The sequence below is a fragment of the Paramormyrops kingsleyae genome, chromosome 8, assembly GCF_048594095.1.
Source record: "Paramormyrops kingsleyae isolate MSU_618 chromosome 8, PKINGS_0.4, whole genome shotgun sequence".
In the NCBI taxonomy this organism is placed as follows: Eukaryota; Metazoa; Chordata; class Actinopteri; order Osteoglossiformes; family Mormyridae; genus Paramormyrops; species Paramormyrops kingsleyae.
Genome location: NC_132804.1, coordinates 35,842,337 through 35,862,131, shown reverse-complemented (window position 1 = coordinate 35,862,131; position 19,795 = coordinate 35,842,337). Strand labels below are relative to the sequence as shown.

Here is a 19,795-nt window from a genome sequence, read left to right as displayed (position 1 = left end):
TGTCGCCTGACCTATATGCAGCGTCCCGGGCTTTAAGCAGGGACCTCACCATACTGCCCAGCCACGGTTTCTGATTTGGAAACACCCTAAAAGTCTTCGTGGGCAGGATAGCATCAGTACAGAACTGCACATAGGATAGGACAGATGATGTATATCCCTCTATATCTAAGCCCTCTTCTTTGAACACTCCCCACTCAGTATACTCAAAACAGTCCTGTAATGCTGAAGATGCCTCCTCATTCCATACCTGTACTGTTCTGGTGATCGGTTTCATTTTACAGATCATGGGAGTAGAGGCTGGGATCAGCTCCACTGTGATATGGTCCGACATACCCAGATTAGGGGCTGCTCCAGCCATGTATGCTACTGGGATATTGCAATAAACTTGATACAGAATGCTGTTGTCCCTAGTTGGAAAGTTTATAAATCCTCGAATTTTGGGAAGCACTGCTTTTAATTCTACATGATTAAAGTCACCAGCCACAATCACAGCCAGGGGAGTAGTATGTTCCAATAATGTTTGTAGTTGTAGACCACGATTTATTAATGTACAGCGCCAGCCCTCCACCTTTACATTTAGCGGAAGCTGCAGTCCTGTCTGCCCGAAACAGAGCGCGCCCGTCTAGCTCCACCACAGCATCTGGTGTCCTGCACAGCGACGCATGAAGCGCAGAAAAGACGCAAGAAGCCAAAGTCGTGGCAAACACGGGGTTTAATAAGACAGGGTGTCCGCGGGGTTTTAAAAAGTATTAAAAGGTAGTAAATCACATAAGCAAAAATTAAAGCCATTAAAAAGTATTACACGCAAATTTACGAGGTATTAAATTTTAGATTTTTTTTAACTACAAATTGTCCATTTGTGTTTTAAAGTTTATCTGCTACATTTCTCGCAAATTATTTTAAATGTGGATTAGCTCATTCCTGCGTTTTTATTTATTTATTTATTTATTTTTTATTGAGTACAAAAAGAATTGAATACAGCAAGTTGTCATTAGTTCGTGAACAAAAAAAAATTACAGCATGGAAGGCTCAACACAATCCAACCATATTAGATTCCATGCAATTTGTATAACAAAATATTCCAAGAAGGAGAATCAAGTATACAGATAGGAAATAGAGACTAAACGAGAATAGTAATAAAAAAAAGGGATCACAGCTTATATAATACAAACAGATCAAGCAAGTTTACTGCCTTTGAATTTTTCAATTTACTAAGGGCATCTGAAAACTTTTTTAAACACAAAAAACAAAGGGGTAGTTTTAAAATATCGGCATTTATGTATAAAGTATTTCGCTAATAACAGAATAATATTAATCAAATCATAGAAAACAGCACACTCTTTGGTTATCCCGTATATTATACATCTTTTAAAGTTAAAGTGAAACTATCAGTAATCACACGCTTCTCTACCATCCATTCTTGCCAAGCTTTCCAAAAAGACTGCATGGGACGAACTACATGTAAAGTATATATGTTCTGTATCTTCATATAAATGTTTGCATAGGTAACAAGGTATATTTTCAAAATTAAATTTTGAATGCAAAAAGATATTGGAGGGATATATATCATTTAGTATTTTAAATTGCATTTCTTTTACCTTGGGGAGAATAGGGAGTTTCAAATAGGCTGTTCTAAAGTACTTAACAGTATTTTTATCAAATGTGTGATCTAATTTATTTCTTAATATTTGACAAAGGTAGTTTGATTGAATGATAATTCGTCTTAAGTAGCTCATTCCTGCATTCATAGATGATCTCTGTGATGCTGACGTCATATTCGGTGGTCGAGCGACGTCTTAAACAGTTTGCGCTCTGAAGTACATGTTGGCTGCTTACACTCAGAAAAGCTAAGTCATATAATAGTCATCATGGGTAAGTGCAAGTTTGCACGTAAGTGGTTAGAGGACCCATGCAGCGTTTAAGGACTATGGAAGTAAATTAATGACAAAAGTCGTTGATGAAAAAAAACACGTTGAATTACACTTATCGAATAAAAACGCATTGCATTAATGACGCTTTGAATTTTTGGGGACTGTAATTTAATATGTGCATACATTTAAACATTGAACATTTCAGCTGAAAACATTTCAATCGTAATTTCATTGCTTAAATATTCAGTACAAAAATATTCGGCTTCCAAAATTCAGTTCCAAAAGATACGTATTTTAAAGTGCATGTTTATAATTCAACCACATGAATTCAGTTAATTTAATTTCGCCTCAAAATAAATTTCAAAAGAACAAATTCAGTTGAAAATATTCCATGTATTTCATTCGCATCTTTATTATTCAAGCAGTAACATTCAGACCTCTTATTTCTGCTTTACAATATTCAGTCCCGTTATTTTCGCTGTTTCAAATACGCTGCCACAATTTCTGTGGTTTAAAATACAATCCGAAATTCAACCCTCTACATCCGGGACTAGCAGGATGAGCCATAGATTGCCGATAGAGTTCTCTTCGGGAACCGCGATCAAAATGGAGCAAGCGATCAATACAAGTACTGATTGACTTGGCAGCAGATTTTTGTTGATTGTGTTATTTATGTTTCTTGTCGTTTACTGGTCAATACGATAACTTATTGCAACCCCAAGTAGTAGGTTTTTATGTAAGTAATTCGCTAGCTGCATTAATTATCACCAAACTTATCTTGCTAACGTAAGATGCCTGCAGGCAACTACAAGGTTTACACACCAAGAGTTTAAATCAGCGTGATTAATTTATGATAATGACAGTCAGCGCTCTCTTGTCGCATATGCGATGCACAACTCATAAATCAGGAATGCATGGATGAGAGCAGATGGTCAACTGGAGCAAATCGACAAACTCATTGAAGAAAAAGCCAAACAATTAAGGCACTTGCCATGAATAGCCTAGTGGATAAAGATATGGACTTGTGACTGAAGAAGTTAAATGCAAGATGTTTTCAAAATCACAGTCACTAAATTTATTCTGTTGACCCATGTTCCCTATTTAAATTCTGTTGTACAGGCCAAAATTGTGTAATGAGGGGGCGTGGCACACGAGAGGAGTGGATGATCGGGGCATGACATCTGGGATGTTATTGTCCAGCCAGGTCTCAGTAATAATTTCCACACAGCAGTCCACCCTACATGAGGCAATCCTCAGCTGAATCTCGTCCATCTTATTGACGAGAGACCTGGCGTTCATGAGGAAGAGACTGGGAAGAGCCGGTCTGTATGGGTTAGCATGTAGCCTAACATGTATGCCGCTCCTTCTGCCCCGCTTCTGTTTACGATGTCTCCTCTGCCGTCTTGGCTACAGAGAGGGGATGGTAAAAACCTCAGTAGTCTGCCATACCTCTGGTGAAATAAAATTCAGCCTTGGGGATGCGTGGAGCTCGAACCGCTGTGTCTAATGTATCAGTATGTGTTGGACAGTCTCAGGGCCTGCCTATGACCCTGACTAGGGTAAGTGGTTGGTGGATGGATGGATGTGTTTATGATTAGTATATGACATTCAGTGTTTTAAAATGAGGAAATATTTGATTGATCATTTACATTTCTATTCCTTTGTGTTCAAATTCCTGCTGTTTTTGGGCTAGTTTAAGCATATGCTTTACATTCATAGGCTTTTTCTTGTTGACTGTTAATGATGTTACATTATGAATTTCTAATTTGGAAAAAAAGAAAAACATTTGCATGTGATTTGACTTAATGACATTTAATGGTAAAAATTGCTATAAAGCAATGAAATTGAAACTCAGCCAAATTAAATGAATCAATCTACCATTGGTCCACTCAATGAAATATAGCACATAATCTAAAATATAATTACAGTCAAATATAGCTATGCAGATTGGTTCCATTTATTAGGGAATTAAAGCTTGATGTTGTAGATATCTAAACAACTTTAATAAAGATTGCAAATGCATCATATAATAGACATGGCATATCAGCAGAATTTCAGATAGGAAGAATGAGTTCTAGTACTGATACAGGTCATAGTCTCTAACATTAATGAGATTCATACACTTAGCTTAAGTTAGAATTGTCATTATTGATCATCCAGTCAATCCACCCAACATAGTTTCTCACTTTTGTGTATACACCTGGGAAGGATGGGTTTGCACAGCTAACACCCCATGAAACAATCCCTTCAAAATGACCATTGCAGACAAGGGGGCCTCCTGAATCACCCTGCAAAAATAGAACATTCAAAACACTTAAACGTAGGGTTTTCCCTCAATAAAGCCTTCAACATCATTTTGTATCCCCAGTATATGTGCTGTGTGTTTGATGGATATAATAATGTTGGGGAACTTTATCTTTTTTTTTTTATTCTAAATTTTGATTCATATTTTGTGCACATAAATACAACAGGCAGAAAATCAAAATGGAAATGGATGCACTCACTTGACAAGAGTCTTTTCCTCCAGTAGGAGAGCCAGCACATAGCATGTTATCAGTAATTCTCCAATAATAATATTTTTGGCAGTTAGAGATAATTTCCACATCAACAGCCCGTAGCTCTGGGGAGAGATAGTAGCTGTAGATCTGTGTGACTCCCCATCCACTAACTGTGCATGTGGTTCTTCCAAACAGTTGGGGAGTGTTAGTGGTGGGCAGGGTGGCTGGCTGAACATTAGCATTCAGGTGTGCAGGACGACTGAGCTAAGTGTCACAGAAAATTCATCAGAAAAACTAATACAAATTATATCAGTACTAATAATATACATGCACAAGAGTAGTTGTTACACATTTAAGTTCATACTAAGAGATGTACAGTGGAAACCGCTTATAGTGATCATAGTTATAGTGATCAACCACTTATATGGATCAAAAAGCTTGGGATAGAATCATTCCTGTACAAGTAATGTTTAAATAATTTGCTTATAGTAATCGTTTCACGTCTTTTATTTATTTTTTATCTATTTATTTTTTTTACTTTACTTTGCTACCAGAGGCTAATGCAGCATGCACAGAAAACACAGAAGACATGATGGGACAAAGAGAATCATTTTCTGTCAATAACAAATACAGGCTCATCAAAGCTTATGATAAGCTGTGAAAAATGAGCCAACAATATGCAGCAGCAAAACTGTAATAAGTGCTTTGAGACAATGTAATGTGAAAATGTGCTGTGTAAATAAATTTGAAATTGAACTGAATATTTATGTACAATACCGTATTGCATCATAGCATATTTGAATTATACAGTTCAGTAATTTAACTTGTGCAGTATTGTAATTTGAAAAGTGTTTGAAACAGCTGTACCATATTTTGAAATCGTCAAGAAAATGAAGTAAATAGTGGCGCTGTCCATTTTATTACCTTATATTCATGTAATAAATATACAAATGTCAATTACATGGTAATCTGCCTGAGACATAAAGAAGAAGAAAAAAATCAGTTATAATGATCACATTTTCTTACTTTTATCAGCATAATGTCATTGTTGAAAGTCTTGTAGTTGTAGTTGAAATGAACAAATATTTTGGTGACATTTAACTCTTGCTCAAATCCTTCTTCTTTGGAGAAACTATGTTCACTTAAAACCACTTTGATTAGAGAACTCCTGTTGAAAAAAATCCATTTATTTCTCATTTTAGACCAATTCCTGAAGAAAATAGTTCCAGTTTTTTATACAATTGCATTGCATTCAATTTTTTCTTTATCATTTCCTTCTCCTTTCTTACAAGATTTAGTACTCACGGTCTCCAGCAATGGGCAGCTGAAATAACCCACTGAGTCTGGATAAGTGTACCTCCACAGTAATGGCGGTGGTTGTACTGAATAGATGCTTGGTACTTAATGGAGTAAGGATCAACTTCTTGCCCTCCAATAATTCTTTGCTCAAATGTTCCTGAAAAAAATATTTTAAAATTGAATTTAAAACAATTTACTTAATTTACTTGTTCATGCACTTGATAAAGGCAGATTTGTTCAAGATGAGAGTAATGTAGGACTGAACCAAAAGTAAACAATGGAAGCACATTGTACTTTTAAATTTCTATGATAATATCACTACAGCTAGTGCAAAATGGGGTAACCTATCTGTTTTGTAGAATCAGGAATTATGAAGAAAGTTCGCTACAATGCATTTGATGCCTTCATCCACAACCTTTGTCCTCACAGCTATTGCTGACCTATCTCATTTCACCTTCCACATGTGGGAATCTTCATTACTAGATCCCCAAAATATAACTGCTTGGTACTTTCAGTTGGATAATTAGATCCAGTATTAAATGCAATTGTCATTATTCTCTTCGACTATTTATTAAATTAAGTAAATGCTGTATTACATGAGATTTAATAGATGTATTGCTAATTATGCAAAATGTTTGTTGTTCATTCAACATAATATTGAATTTTAGCGTCAAGGGTAATACATACTGAGGAAGGAATTAAATAAAGCACATTTACCTCTCAGCTTGAAAATCACAAGCAAGAGCACTCCAGGATGAAAACCGTGTTTCATATTTTGTATCTTGGGTTACCAATGTATAAGTGGCAATGACTTTATGAGCTAAAAACACAAGATGAAACAAAATAAATATTATGCTAACAGGAATATTTACAGAAATACATTTCCAAGGGATCAGTTAGAATTATGTATGCTATGTATGACATAATTCCATCATCCTACTTAAAGCCATTATTGCATTTTTATAATTGCAAAACTGCAGCAGAAAGGGAATTACAATATTACAGTAATAGAAAAAGAAATAAAGATACACAAAAGAAAATGATATATAAAAGAAATGTAGAAAAAGACTGTGATCACAAAAAGTAATTTTACTTAGTTACTGATACTCACCCAAGGCAGATGAAGCTTTCACAAAATGTATGTTTCACTATTACACAAAATACAGTTCTGAAGTATTTATAGTCTAACTCTATCCCTGTCCTGCATTTCCTGCAATGAATAAAAGCTGCCTCAAAGAATAATAAAGGAACTGACCTAGAACATCACAAAGATCTTAGTGTCACACACAATATTTCTTCTAAGCATTGCTGGATTTATCTTTGTTGGCTGTAACATATCTGTGACTAAACAGCAGGTCAGACTGTATCTAATTACTTTGCTTCATTATTCCTTGAGGACAGGAAGATAAAGCAATAACAAGAGAGAACCTGGCATTCATTTCTGTTGACATTAATATGGACACTGCAAAACCAGAACAAAAAAATAAGCGGGCAGTGTAATAAGGCTTCTGGAAATGTTTTTTACAAAGGAAAACATGAAATCTCAAATTTGCACTCATCACAAGGATTTACCATGGAACTAATGTCATACAAATCACTATTTTTATAAGAAGTTTAAACCATACGGCACCTACTTTGATGACTTAAAGAATTAAATTTATTTTTCAAATTTGAATTTTAGAATTGGAAAAAAGTTGTGAGGTATGAGGCAGCATCTGCTACCCATATAAGCCAACTGACTTTATACTTTTAAAGATCAAGTGGTCTTTCCCCAATTGTAAGCTTATAGTTCTTCTGGCCCAGTTAGTTTATTCACAAGTTGCTGGTCTTTCATGTAATAATTTAAAGTTATTACTACTACAAGGATTTAATTTTATTAAACATGCCCCTAGTAATAATTGCACTAATTAATAACTGCAATAATTGCAATAGAAACAATATTGATCTCTGTATTACAAAAACCTAATATCATAATAACATTAAAGGCAAATATTCAAATTAAAAATATTTCAATAAATGCTTCAAAGTGAATTTTCAGTCATTTCAAAATGTGTCAGTTGCTTCTTTATTTCAAATGCATACCATTTTTTAATGCCTCTATTTATAATACGGCTATACTTCTTTCTGTTTTGTCACAGGCACAAAAGATTTTACAACAGGAGGCAAAATGAAATGATTCAAAGCAGAACTTTACTGCTCAAGGGCAATGAATTCTCTGGATATCAAATTGGTTTTTAAAGCAATACTGACTATAAAACCAACTCATATTCAACATTAAAGGTCAAACAACTCAACTTTCCTGTTTTATCTGTTCCTCACTGTATGTGTATATGTTTAATATGGCTTTCATTGTTAATTTCCTCAGCAATGTTTACTCCAAGATTATAATCCTTCTTAAAAACCTCATTTACATGGTAAGACTCAAAATACCTCTACATATGTGTGTGTGTGTGTGTGTATATAAAGATTCAACCAGACATAAACACACAAACAGACATGGCAGCCACTAAAGCGAGACATCACAAGAGGCTCTTCTGCCTGATGATCCCTGTGTCAATTAGGGTGATCACCTAATCCATGTCAGGGGGGACAATATGAGCTACGACAGGGTTTTTAAACTACCATTTCAATTAAAAAGACCTGGAATTCACTATAGCATTGAGTTCTTGCTGTGTACTGGTTGGTCAGTCTCCTATAATCATGCATGTGTCACTAATGTTAATGTGAAACAGCTGGAAGAGTCTTTCAATCAAAGAATCAAACTAGAAAAAGCACAAGAAGAATTTAACTAATTAGCCAAGAACAGAAGCCATTCAGTTTTAAAGTAGTTTGTAAAACCTGAAGTAGCTCATAGTGTTCCCCTTGACATGGATTAGTTAGTCACCCTAACTGACACAGGGATCATCAGGCAGAAGAGCTTCTGAGTGATGTCAATAATAGAATTTTGAACACAGTTTTCCTGAATGCAGTTCTGTGAGGTAAGTATAATTTAAAATGTTCCCATAACTGCATTTTCATATGATTCCTAATGTTTTCATGTATTGTATTTGAGTAGATTAGTTATGGTTGATGCATTGTGATATGAATGAATGAAGCTAAAAGTAGTTGGTAGGTTTGGGAGTAAGCTTTGGGAAGTTGATTTTTTGCTTTGGGAATTTAGAATTTTAAAATGAGCAGCTCAATGAAACTCAAGAGTGACTTCACTAAGTACAGTGGTACTTCGGTTCTCGAACTCTAGAACTCGAATTTCTTAAAAGTCGAACCAACCAGTTTGAAAAAAATTACCTAGAACTCGATCTGAATCTCAGAAGTCAAACCGCGAACACCAACCTAAGATAACTTGTACGCGCGGGGAAATGAGTCACACGGCTCATCTCTCAGCAGAAACAAAGGGTAACGCTTCAGTCTCAGCCTCGCATTCGCTGTGATAGCATCCTGCATGTTTACTGTAGCTGAATACATATATTTAGATAGTAAAAATACATTTAGACAATGATAGATAGTATTAGTAATTATTACTATATAATAAAATACATTTAAAAATAAAGATTTCTTATTTTTTTAATATTGATAATAAACCATTAATACATTTAATTTAGGGCTGTCGAAATTAACGGGTTAACGCGGATTAATCCATCATCATGATTAATCTAATTTAAAAAATTTACGCAATTAACCCATCTGCAGCGCAGAATGACTCAAAATCCCTGAAATGTCTCTCTCAACCCATTTCGGGCAGTTTTGGTGCGTTCCATTTGCCCTCGGAACTCGTATTCCAAGTTGTATTCCGGAGTTTTGAAGTGACAACATACGCGCTCCCGTTTCTCGGAGATCAGAGAAACATCTCGGAGCAGCACAGAGGATCCCGAGTTCAGAATCCAAGATGGCTGCGCCTTTTATCAACAGAAGGGAAAGTTGTAGTTTTATACTGTTTAAGCACTACTTCTCATTTGTGGCTCATTAAATCGGTCGCACACATTATACCGTTCAACTTATCTGTGGACGTGTTGCTACGGAGTTTTATACGTAAAGCACCGCGCATAATGTGTTAACTGATATTGCTAACAATGGCAATTAACCGGGCTAGAACTGGATTTCATGATTAGTCGGATTATTTGTCGGATTTACGGTAGTTCGTGCTAATTGTAAGTGAACGAAGATAAAGATCATTTCAACTGAGGTACCTTAAATCCGACAAGTTGTCTGGCTAAGCAAAAAATCTTGCTTTTTGATACGGGTCCATGGTATTGCACTTCTGTGGCAGATGGAATGCATCCGACTCGTGTTCAAGATGTTCAATAAACATGTTAAGTGCATATATATTACCTTTTTTCTTGAGTCCGTTTGCTCATGCAAAATGAATTGTGATTAATATAGATTAAAAATGAATGATATTTAATCTTGATTAATCTAAATTAATCCACAGCCAACCCTGTGATTAATCTGATTAAAAATTTTAATCGTTTGACAGCACTAATGTAATTATACAATTATTATTATATAATTATAAAATTAACTAGAAACTGCAGGCAGTTACGAAAGGGTCCAAAGCGCAGGACGATCGGACTGGTCGGACAGTAGAGGAATAACGGCAGTGAACCGGCAGCCAGGGTAGTAGAAAGTCAGACAGAATTAGACTGCCATAACAGGATAGGAGATGTAGGACAGAGCTGGACTGTCTCAGTAGTAGGCAGACATTAGGATGGAGATGCTTTTAGTGCAGGTGTAACAGGCCAGTCAACATCAGAGAGTACACTGTGCACATCAGGATACCTAGCTGAAATACCAAAATACTAAGCTGGGTTCGAACCGGCGATCCTCTGATTACAGGCATACAGGATTAGCACACTGAGCCACCCGCTGCTGTTGGTAAGACGACTGAGATCGGTAGACAACTTCTTACCTGATCTGGTAACTCGTTTTAGCTCAATGAGCCTAGGTGGGTCTTAGATGTATATAGACAGTGGCGTAGCGCTCCTAATTGACCGATCGACACGAAATTTGGAGGGTCTCTCTGAGGTACAGTCCTACATCAGTGAGCCAAATTTTGTAATGATTGGCTGAAGCATCCCTGAGATATAGCTGTCTGATTGAAATGGGCAAGACAACAGTACAGTCAAGGTGTGGCTGGTGGCTGTATCTTACCGAAAATTTAAGTTTTTTCTCTAAATCTTTAAAAGGACTGTCTCCTGGTTTAAATGACACCAGATTTATGTATGTTGGGCGAAAATCTTAGGAGGTTAACAAAACAACCTGTTTTCAAACAACTATAAATCATGCAAAAAGGCAAAGATGGAGAACCAAGTTCTATATGCAGTTGAAATTCGTCATGACATAGTAAATTGGACTGGCAATAAATTTCAACTGTTGGCTTGACAGGTCTGGAGATATAGGCAGAAATGCAAATCGGGGTGCTGTAGCACCCCCATCTGACTGACTGGGACGGGTCAGTGTTACTGAGTAGTGGGTAGGAATAGTAATCTTGTTGCCAAATTTGGTCAGTCTAGGACTTACGGTTTAGGCTGGGCATTCAGTTTTAGGGAAGAAAAATAATTATTGTTCAACCCTCTGTAGTAGTGCCTGAGCACGTCTAAATTAACAATAATAGAAGTTTCATTGATCCTTGTGGGGAAAACGCCTTCACGTCTCCCCAGCTCACTTCACGGAGGGTATGCTGTGCACATCGGGCTGCTTAGCTCGAGTACCCACCGAAGCTGGGTTCGAACCTGCGACCCTCTGATTACAAGCATACAAGTTTAGCCCACTGAGCCACCCGTTGCTGTTGTTAAAACAGGTGAGATCGGTAGACACATTCTTACCTGATCTGGTTACTCATTTTAGCTCTATGAGCATAGGTGAGTCTTAGACACATATAGACAGTGAAAGTAGCACAACAATTTGACCGATTGACACGAAATTTGCAGGGTATCTCTGCGGTACAGCCCTTTATTAATGAGAGATATTTGGTAATGATTGGCTGAAGCATCCCTAAGATATAGCTGTCTGATCGAAATGGGAAAGGCAGCAGTACAGTCAGGGTGTGCCTGGTGGCCGTAACTTACTGAAAGTTTATGTTTTTTCCCTTAGCCTTTAAAAGGACTGTCTCTTGATTTAAATGACAACAGACTTATGTAGGTGTGGTGAAAATCCTAGGAGGTGAATGAAATGACCTGTTTTCAGAGAAATATAAATCATGTAAAAACACAAAGATGCAGAACCAAGTTCTATATGCAGTTCGATTCTTCGGGACATAGTGAATTGGACTGGCAATAAAATTTAAGTGTAGGCTTGGCAGTTCTGGAGAAATAGGCAGAAATGCAGATGCGGGTGCTGTCACGCCCCCATCTGGCCTAATGAGATGTCCTATACAGGGTGGGCTAAGGGTCGGAGGACAAATGTACCAGTTAAATTTGATTTGGATTGGTCATCATTAAGCCAGTCAAATTGCTGCTTGATTTTGATTGGCCGATGGCGGCCACTGTTTCAAGACTCATGACTACCATTGTACGTGACTGACCTCAGGCTGCGTCCTAGTACATACCTTCCAAATTTCAGTTGGATTGGCCAAGGCAGTCAGGAGATATTGGCAGTTTTTAGTTGTAGCGCCCCCTATGGATGAAATGCGGCCCGCCTTGGACCGTTTCCCCAGAATGCTGTACGGAGCTGGCACTTCAAATTTGGTCAATGTAGACCAAGGCACGGCCAAGTTATAGCCATCAGACCAAAATGGGACAAATTTGGACATTGTTTTGGCGTGGCTAATGGCCGTACAATACAAAAATGTCTCAATTTTTTTAGAAATTCTTGATGTGCTCAGAGTTCTGATTCGTTTGACACCTCATTTGTCTGATTAGGTAGGAGAAGCTATGACTTTAAGAGATAAGTAGTATTTGCAAAATATGCAAATTAGCAAAAAATCTAAGTAGGCGGAGCTTAATGGTCCCATTGACTTTTTGGTAGGGCATGGCCGTCTGTATCAGCAGAAAAAACAATTTCGGTTGTAGGACAAACAGGACAGGAGATATCGACCGAAACGTGTTGGGGGGCGCTACGGCTGAGTCGGACGGGTCGGACAACCTGAGTAGTGGGTAGGAATTCCAATCATCCTACCAAATTTGGTCGGCCTAGGACTTACGGTTTAGGCTGGGCATTCAGTTTTAGGGAAGAAAAATAATAATAAAAATAATAATAATCCTAACAAAAACAATAAGGTTCCATAGCACTACGTGCTTTGGACCCTTAATAATATTGTCATGCCAAGCGGGGACGGAACAGAGACAAAGGCGCAGACTTCAGGATATCGAAGAATACGGGGTTTAATTACAGGTAAGGCAGGCAAAACACAGATGGACAATACAATGACCGCACTGAGGAAACAAACTGAAATATGGACTAATTACAGAGGACTAATGACAACAACCAGAAGCAGCTGATCACAAGGGGATTCCACAGGACATGGCTCACAGAAGGAGCGGACGATCGGGGCAGGACACATTGTTTTTTTTTAACTTTACACATTGTTTGAATAAATTTATTTTCTTACTTTACAAAGTACTGTTTTGATAAATGTGCTTAGATATGTTTAGTACAGTATATGCTCTTGTTTTATCCTGTTCATTTTGTGTTTAACTGCTAAATTAAAACATATTTAGGTGTAATTTTTTGGGGCCGGGAACCAATTTATTGGTTTTCCATTATTTCTTATGGGGAAAATTCGATCAGAACTCGATCCGGAGTTCTGAACGGATTAAATTTGAGTTCTGAGGTACCACTGTATTTGGTAACACTTTATTTGGATAGTCCGCCTACAAAGGGTATACAGAGTATTTGTGACATTATAACAACTTATTAATTAAGATTCAACAAGTAATATAACATTAGCTTAATGGAGTTGTGTAGCCATAGGTGTCACACCCCGCTCCGTCCACTCCTGATGTGTGCCACGCCCACCTCGTTACCTCGTGTTCAGCCCTGATTGTGATCACCTGTGTCCTGTTATGTCTAGCTTGTCTTTTGTATTTAGTCCTCGTCTGAGTCAGTCTTCCCCAGACTCGTCATTGTATTGTCCGTAGATGTCCATCTTTCATCAAATAAAACCACGTTTACCTGAAGTCCTGGCTGCAATTCGCCTGCTTTCCGGCTCGCCTGATCCTGAACGTGACAGAATGTTGAGTCTCCCGAAAGATGCACCGCAGCAGGGCGAGGATCTCTGGCTCGTCCTGCTGCAAGAGGTAGCGTATTGGCGAGAGCTGCCGGAGATCCAAGAGGATCCCGGCTGCTACACCCTCGTCGAACATAGCGAGGAGCTCCTCCAGGGTGTAAACCCTCGGACAGAGGGGCGCTACATGGAGGAAGCGCGCTCCCTCCTGAAGCAGCTCGTCCGTCAGGTAAGGGAGAAGCGGCTCCAGCCGCTCGCTAGCACGGAGGTAACTCCGCCCCCACCTACCGGTCCCGGAAGGCGAAAAAGAGGAGGCGAAGGGGAAAAGGGGAAGAAGCCGCCCCCGACGCTCTTCCTGGGAGCGTGCTCTCTGCTCCCCGCCTGGGATGACCCCGCCGCTACCCGCCTGACCAGCCCCCACCCGGAGAAGCCACCTCCGGTGGAGGCTTACTTTTACCGGCCGGCGCGCCTGGGTCTAGGCGGGATACGCGCCGTGTGGGATGCTATTCCTCGGGTCCCGAGAGCCCTTAAAGGGGCAGCGCTTAGTTGCTCGGCGCCCCTCCTGCCGCCCGTGCCGGATCTGCCGGCTCCGGACCTGTCCGCGGCACCATCTGCTGCTCTTGCCGCCGATCTGCCCGCGGCACCGCCTGTCCTGCCTGTTCCGCCTGACCCACCTGTCCTGCCTGACCCGCCAGTCCTGCCCGTTCTGTATGCAGTCCCTGCAGCTGCCACCGCTCTGCCTGCGGCACTGCCCGAGGTGGCCACGGTTGCGCCCCCTGCTGGCCGCGGTTGCGCCCCCTGCTGGCCGCGTGATGGCGAAGACCGCTGCGGCGCCCCCTGCTGGCCGCGTGATGGCGGCGCCCGCCGCGGCGCCCCCTGCTGGCCAGGAACTGAGGATGCCCGCTGCAGCTCAGCCCGAGGTCCCGGCCCCTGCTGACCACGTGACGCTGGCGCCCCCTGCTGGTCGCACGCCCGAGGTGCCTGCAGAGGTGCCTACTGAAGCGCCCCCTGCTGGCCACGTGACGGCGGCGCCCCCTGCTGGTCGCACACCCGAGGTGCCTACTGAGGCGCATCCTGTTGGCCACTTGACTGCAGTACCTGCCGAGGTGCCCCCGGCTGGCCACATGCCCAAGGCGCCTGCCAAGGTGCCCCCTGCTGGCCAAGTGAGGGCGGCACCCGCCGAGGCGCCCCCTGCGGCCACGCCCGAGGCTCTGGCTGCCCCGCCTGCGGCCACGCCCGAGGCTCTGGCTGCCATGCCCGAGGCTCTGGCTGCCCCGCCTGCGGCCATGCCCGAGGCTCCGGCTGCCCCGCCTGTTGCCCAGGCCCTGACTCCTGTCCGCCCAGCACTGACCTCCCTCACCCTTGCCCCGGCGAGGTCAACAGCCCCCGGGACCCCGCCTTTCAGTGTCCCGCAAGGGACAGGGACACAGGCGTCGGGCCCGGGTCCCGCCTGCCCTGCCCCCTGGCTCGCCCGTTCGGCCCCTGGCTGTGGCTCGGTGGATGCCTGCGGGTCCTCCGGCTCGGGGTCGGCGGTCTCCACCGGGCCCCCCCCTGGTTCCTCGGTGCCGGTCCTCGGTCCCGCCTTCGGCTCCGTGTCGGCCGCCTCCGGGCCCCCCTGCTCCGGCTTGGCGTCGGACAGTGCCTTCCCCGGCTCCGGCTACGCCTCCGCCAGCCGCGGCTTCCCCCTTCTGCCTGCCTGCACCGGTGTTCCCTCCTGCTCCCTCCGTGTCCCCTCCGTCACTCCCTCGTCCCGTTCCCTTGGCCCCTGGGTGGTCCCCTCCTGCTCCCTCCTCCCTCTCGTTTACCTGAAGTCCTGGCTGCAATTCGCCTGCTTTCCGGCTCCCGAACGTGACAATAGGTGTGTAAGCACCCCCTGTGACCAAAATGTATAAATTTTTTGTATGTGAAATTCAGAAACATTTAAATTTAAGTTTAAGAATTCTATTGCCCATCATAATGAAATCCTGTGAGTTGTGAAAGCACATCCTGCGCCCATTATTGGGAGTCCACTTATATATTTATATATCTTGCGATGGTTAAAATACACTATATTGCCATAAATATTGGGACACCCCTCCATATCATTGAATTAACCACAGGTGTATAAAATAAAGCACCTAGGCATGCAGACTGCTTCTACAAACATTTTGCGAAAGAATGGGTCACTCTCAGGAGCTCAGTGAATTCAACCATGGTACTATGATAGGATGCCACCTATACAATTAGTCCATTTGTGAAATTTCCTCACTACTAAATATTCCACGGTCAACTGTTAGTGATATTATAACAAAGTGGAAGCATGCTGAGGCACACAGTGTGCAGAAATCGCAAACTGTCTGCAGATTTAATAGCTACACACCTCCAAACTTCATGTGGCATTCAGATTAGCTCAAGAACAGTGCATAGTAGGGGTGTAACGGTACACTAAAATGTAATTTCGGTTCGGTTCACTTTCTTGAGGTGCTTGGTTCGGTCAATTTTCGGTACAAAAAAGGCAGGAAATAAATTACTTTAAATGCTTTTATTTAAAAAAAAAATACAAACAGTAGAATTTGTATAAATAAATTAAAGCGACCCATTTGTGTGATATTTCAAATAAATTAGACTCTGAGTTTTTAAAACTATTTTAACAATTTAATTTTTTTTTTAAAATTATAAATAAACAAGTAACAAATGTAAACTTTGAACACATAGCAGCAACAGCCTGAATATGACAAATAAAACTATTCAAGCTTAAAGTTTTTGTCTAGAAAGATTAATTTATCCACATTTTCCGCAGAAAGCACAGATCTGGTTGCAGTGACAATATCTCCAGCAGTGGAGAAGACCCGCTCACTAGCAACAGAGGTAGCTGGAATACAGAGGTAACGCTTTGTGAGTTTTGCTATGTGTGGGTATGTAGCCTCATTGCCTTTCCACCAAAGAAGAGGATCAGCTTCAAGGGAAAGGCACCCTGAAGCTCTGTACTTACTGACTTCTTCTTGGACCTGCTCCAAAAGGATTGGTTTACTACTTCCCACCTGTCTCTGGAAAAGTTCACCAAAAAGTTCAGTCATTACAGACTTCTAAGCTGGAGGTGATCTGGTGGATGATGCCTCTGGAGATGATGAAGATCCAGCTCCTATCTCTGTGGCATCCTCAGTCTGCAAAAGAAAAAGTAATGTTTTGGGGCTAATTAATAATGTAATTAAAAATAAAAAGGGTATTAGATCATAATTTAATACCTCTTCTTCTGTGGTTGTCATCATTTCTGTTATGATGTCGCTGAATATCTTCTGTCCCTCATTATCTTCTATGTGAGGCAAGGCTTTGAATCGGGGGTCCAGGGCTGTCCATTTGTGCAAAAAGTCATAGCACACAGAGTATCTTTCCTGCAGGCTTCTTGTGACTGCTAGCTTGACCTCTCTCACAGCAGAACTGTCTTCTTGTTTTGGTGCCATAGAGTGGAGAACAGTAGTTTTCAAGGGGATTATCATGGACACAGACGCTCTGGATTCAGTGCTCATCAGGGTTGTGATTGTTTTTAGAGGTTTAAGTGCTTCAATCACTTCCTCTGCCATTGCCACTTCTTCGTCATTGAGTGTGTATATATCTTTGTTCTTGAGAGGTTTCTCAGTTAGTGCTGAATACATAGCTGCTTGCTGTTCAAGGTATCTCTGAAGCATGTCATAACTTGAATTCCATCATGTGGGGACATCTTGAATGAGAGAATGCTTTGGAATATTCAGCATTTCTTGTTTGCTTTCCAGGATGTGCGCTGCTATGGTGCTTTTGTGAAAAAATGTCACAATCTTTCTTACTTTTCCCAATAATCTAGATATCTGGTTGATGCTTGTTACTTTTTGAGAGGCTAGATTAATGGTGTGTGCAAAACAACCAATCTGAGGGCCCAGTCCTGCTTCTTTTACAGCATTGACAATGTTTTTAGCATTGTCTGTGGTTACAGGAGTTGTGGTCCCAGGTCTCTCCAGCTTCCATTCATTCACAGCCTCCTTCAGGTGCTCTGCAAGATTTGTGCTAGTGTGCTGTTCATAAACAGGTCTCGTTTGCAGAACGTGATTCCTCATCTCCCATTGTGGCGAAATGTAGTGGACAGTTACTGTTAAATAGCTCTCTGTTGCGCGTGAAGTCCAACTATCTGTCATAAGTGAAAGAGAGGGTACACGCGATAGCTCGCTGACGACATCACTTCTAGTTTTTTCATAAAGTGCTAGTACAACTTTCTGACTAAAGTGAGGACGTCATAGTATTTCGTAGTGAGGCTCAAGACCTTTAATCATATACTTAAAGCCAGCGTTCTCAACAACTGAATATGGACGTAATCCCGTAGCTATGAAGACTCCAATACCATTTGTTATTGCTTTTGGTCAGAGTTGCTTGCTAGAGGTTGTTTAAAAGCTGAAGTTATCGGTGTTTGCACCAAGCTGGTTTTCTTTCTTGTAGAGGAAACATTCACAGATGGATTGTGCCGTTTTAAGTGCGTTAACATATTAGACGTGTTTCCTGCAGCGTACCTGATCTCCGTGGTGGAACAATGTCGACAAACAACTTTGGATTTATCCACTTGCCATTGTCCATCGGTAACTTTAACGGGGAAGCCAAAGTGTTCCCAGACAGGAGAATGTAATGAGCTGGGAGGGTCTTCCAGCTCAGGCTTCTCGCTTGCATTTGCCATAACCCCATTTGTCACGCCTGCGAGCTACTGGCGCGCCTCCCCCTCATCCAGTGTCCGACACTCAGAGGCGTATGTGCGGAAACTCACCCAAGACTTTAGTTCCGCATGGGGTGCTTAGATCGCGCTAGTAATAGATTTAATGAGAAAAAATGCATAAAATATAACCGAAACGGTACGCAAGTGGACCGAACAGAACATGCAAAACCGAAACGGTTCAATACATCCATATGAACCGTTACACCCCTAGTGCATAGACAACTTCAGGGAATGGGTTTCCTTGGCTGAGTAGCTGCATCCAAGCCTTACATCACCAAGTGCAATGCAAAGCATCGGATGCAGTGGTGTAAAGCATGCCACCACTGGACCCTAGAGCAGTGGAGACATGTTGTCTGGAGTGATGAATCATGCTTCTCTGTCTGGAAATCCAATGGATGAGTCTGGGTCTGGTGGTTGCCAGGAGAACGGTACTTGCCTGACTGCATTGTACCAAGTGTAAAGTTTGGTGAAGGGGGGATTATGGTGTCGGGTTGTTTGCACACCTGAGTTCATTCAATTTATGAGCTCAGTAAAGATCTGAATTGGGATTGGCCCCTTAGTTACAATGAAAGGAACTGTTAATGCCGCAGCATTCAAAGCCATTTTGGACAATTTCATGCTAGCAAGTTTTTGGGAACAGTTTGGGGATGGCCCCATCCTGTTCCAACATGACTGCGCACCAGTGCACAAACCAAGGTCCAGAAGGACATGGATGAGCAAGTCTAGTATGGAGGAACTTGACTGGTCTGCACAGAGCCCTGACCTCAACCCGATACAACACCTTTGAGATGAATTCAAGCAGAGACTGCGAGCCAGGCCTTCTCGTACCACATCAGTGCCTGACCTTACAAATGCTTTCCTGGAAGAATGGTCAAAAATTCCCATAAAGATATGTAAATATATAAATAAGAATATGTAAATATGTTCATGAATCTTTACATATACTCTCTATACTGTGTATTCTGTTAAACATCTACAGACACAGTAAAACAGCTGAACTGTTGAATCTGAAATGTTGTTGAAATGCTATCCAAATAACCACCCTGTATAATAATGCTGCAACAGTTTGCACACCTGAGTTCATTCAATTTATGAGCTCAGTAAAGATCTGAATTATAGCTAGTATTATATAACCCTATTCCACTCCTGACGCACAGAGAAGCACACAAGATTCTCTTTTTATGGTTACACCCATTTATCCATCCTGGGTGCTTGGGCTCAATATATTACCAAGACAAGATTTAAAGGAGATGACAGG

The 19,795-nt window shown here is 41.2% G+C and overlaps 1 protein-coding gene across 1 annotated transcript; it reads right to left on the bottom strand.

The window, feature by feature from the left end:
- Window positions 1–3,994: 3,994 nt before the first annotated feature.
- LOC111838324 (trypsin) lies at window positions 3,995–6,857 on the bottom strand. Its single transcript, XM_023801176.1, has 6 exons — window positions 6,780–6,857; window positions 6,386–6,488; window positions 5,675–5,825; window positions 5,396–5,537; window positions 4,376–4,633; window positions 3,995–4,159 (listed from the first exon to the last, which is right to left on the bottom strand). Exons 2-6 carry the CDS (start codon window positions 6,438–6,440, stop codon window positions 3,995–3,997), a joined length of 771 nt encoding a protein of 256 aa, XP_023656944.1. The 5' UTR covers window positions 6,441–6,488; window positions 6,780–6,857.
- Between the last annotated feature and the right edge of the window lie 12,938 nt (window positions 6,858–19,795).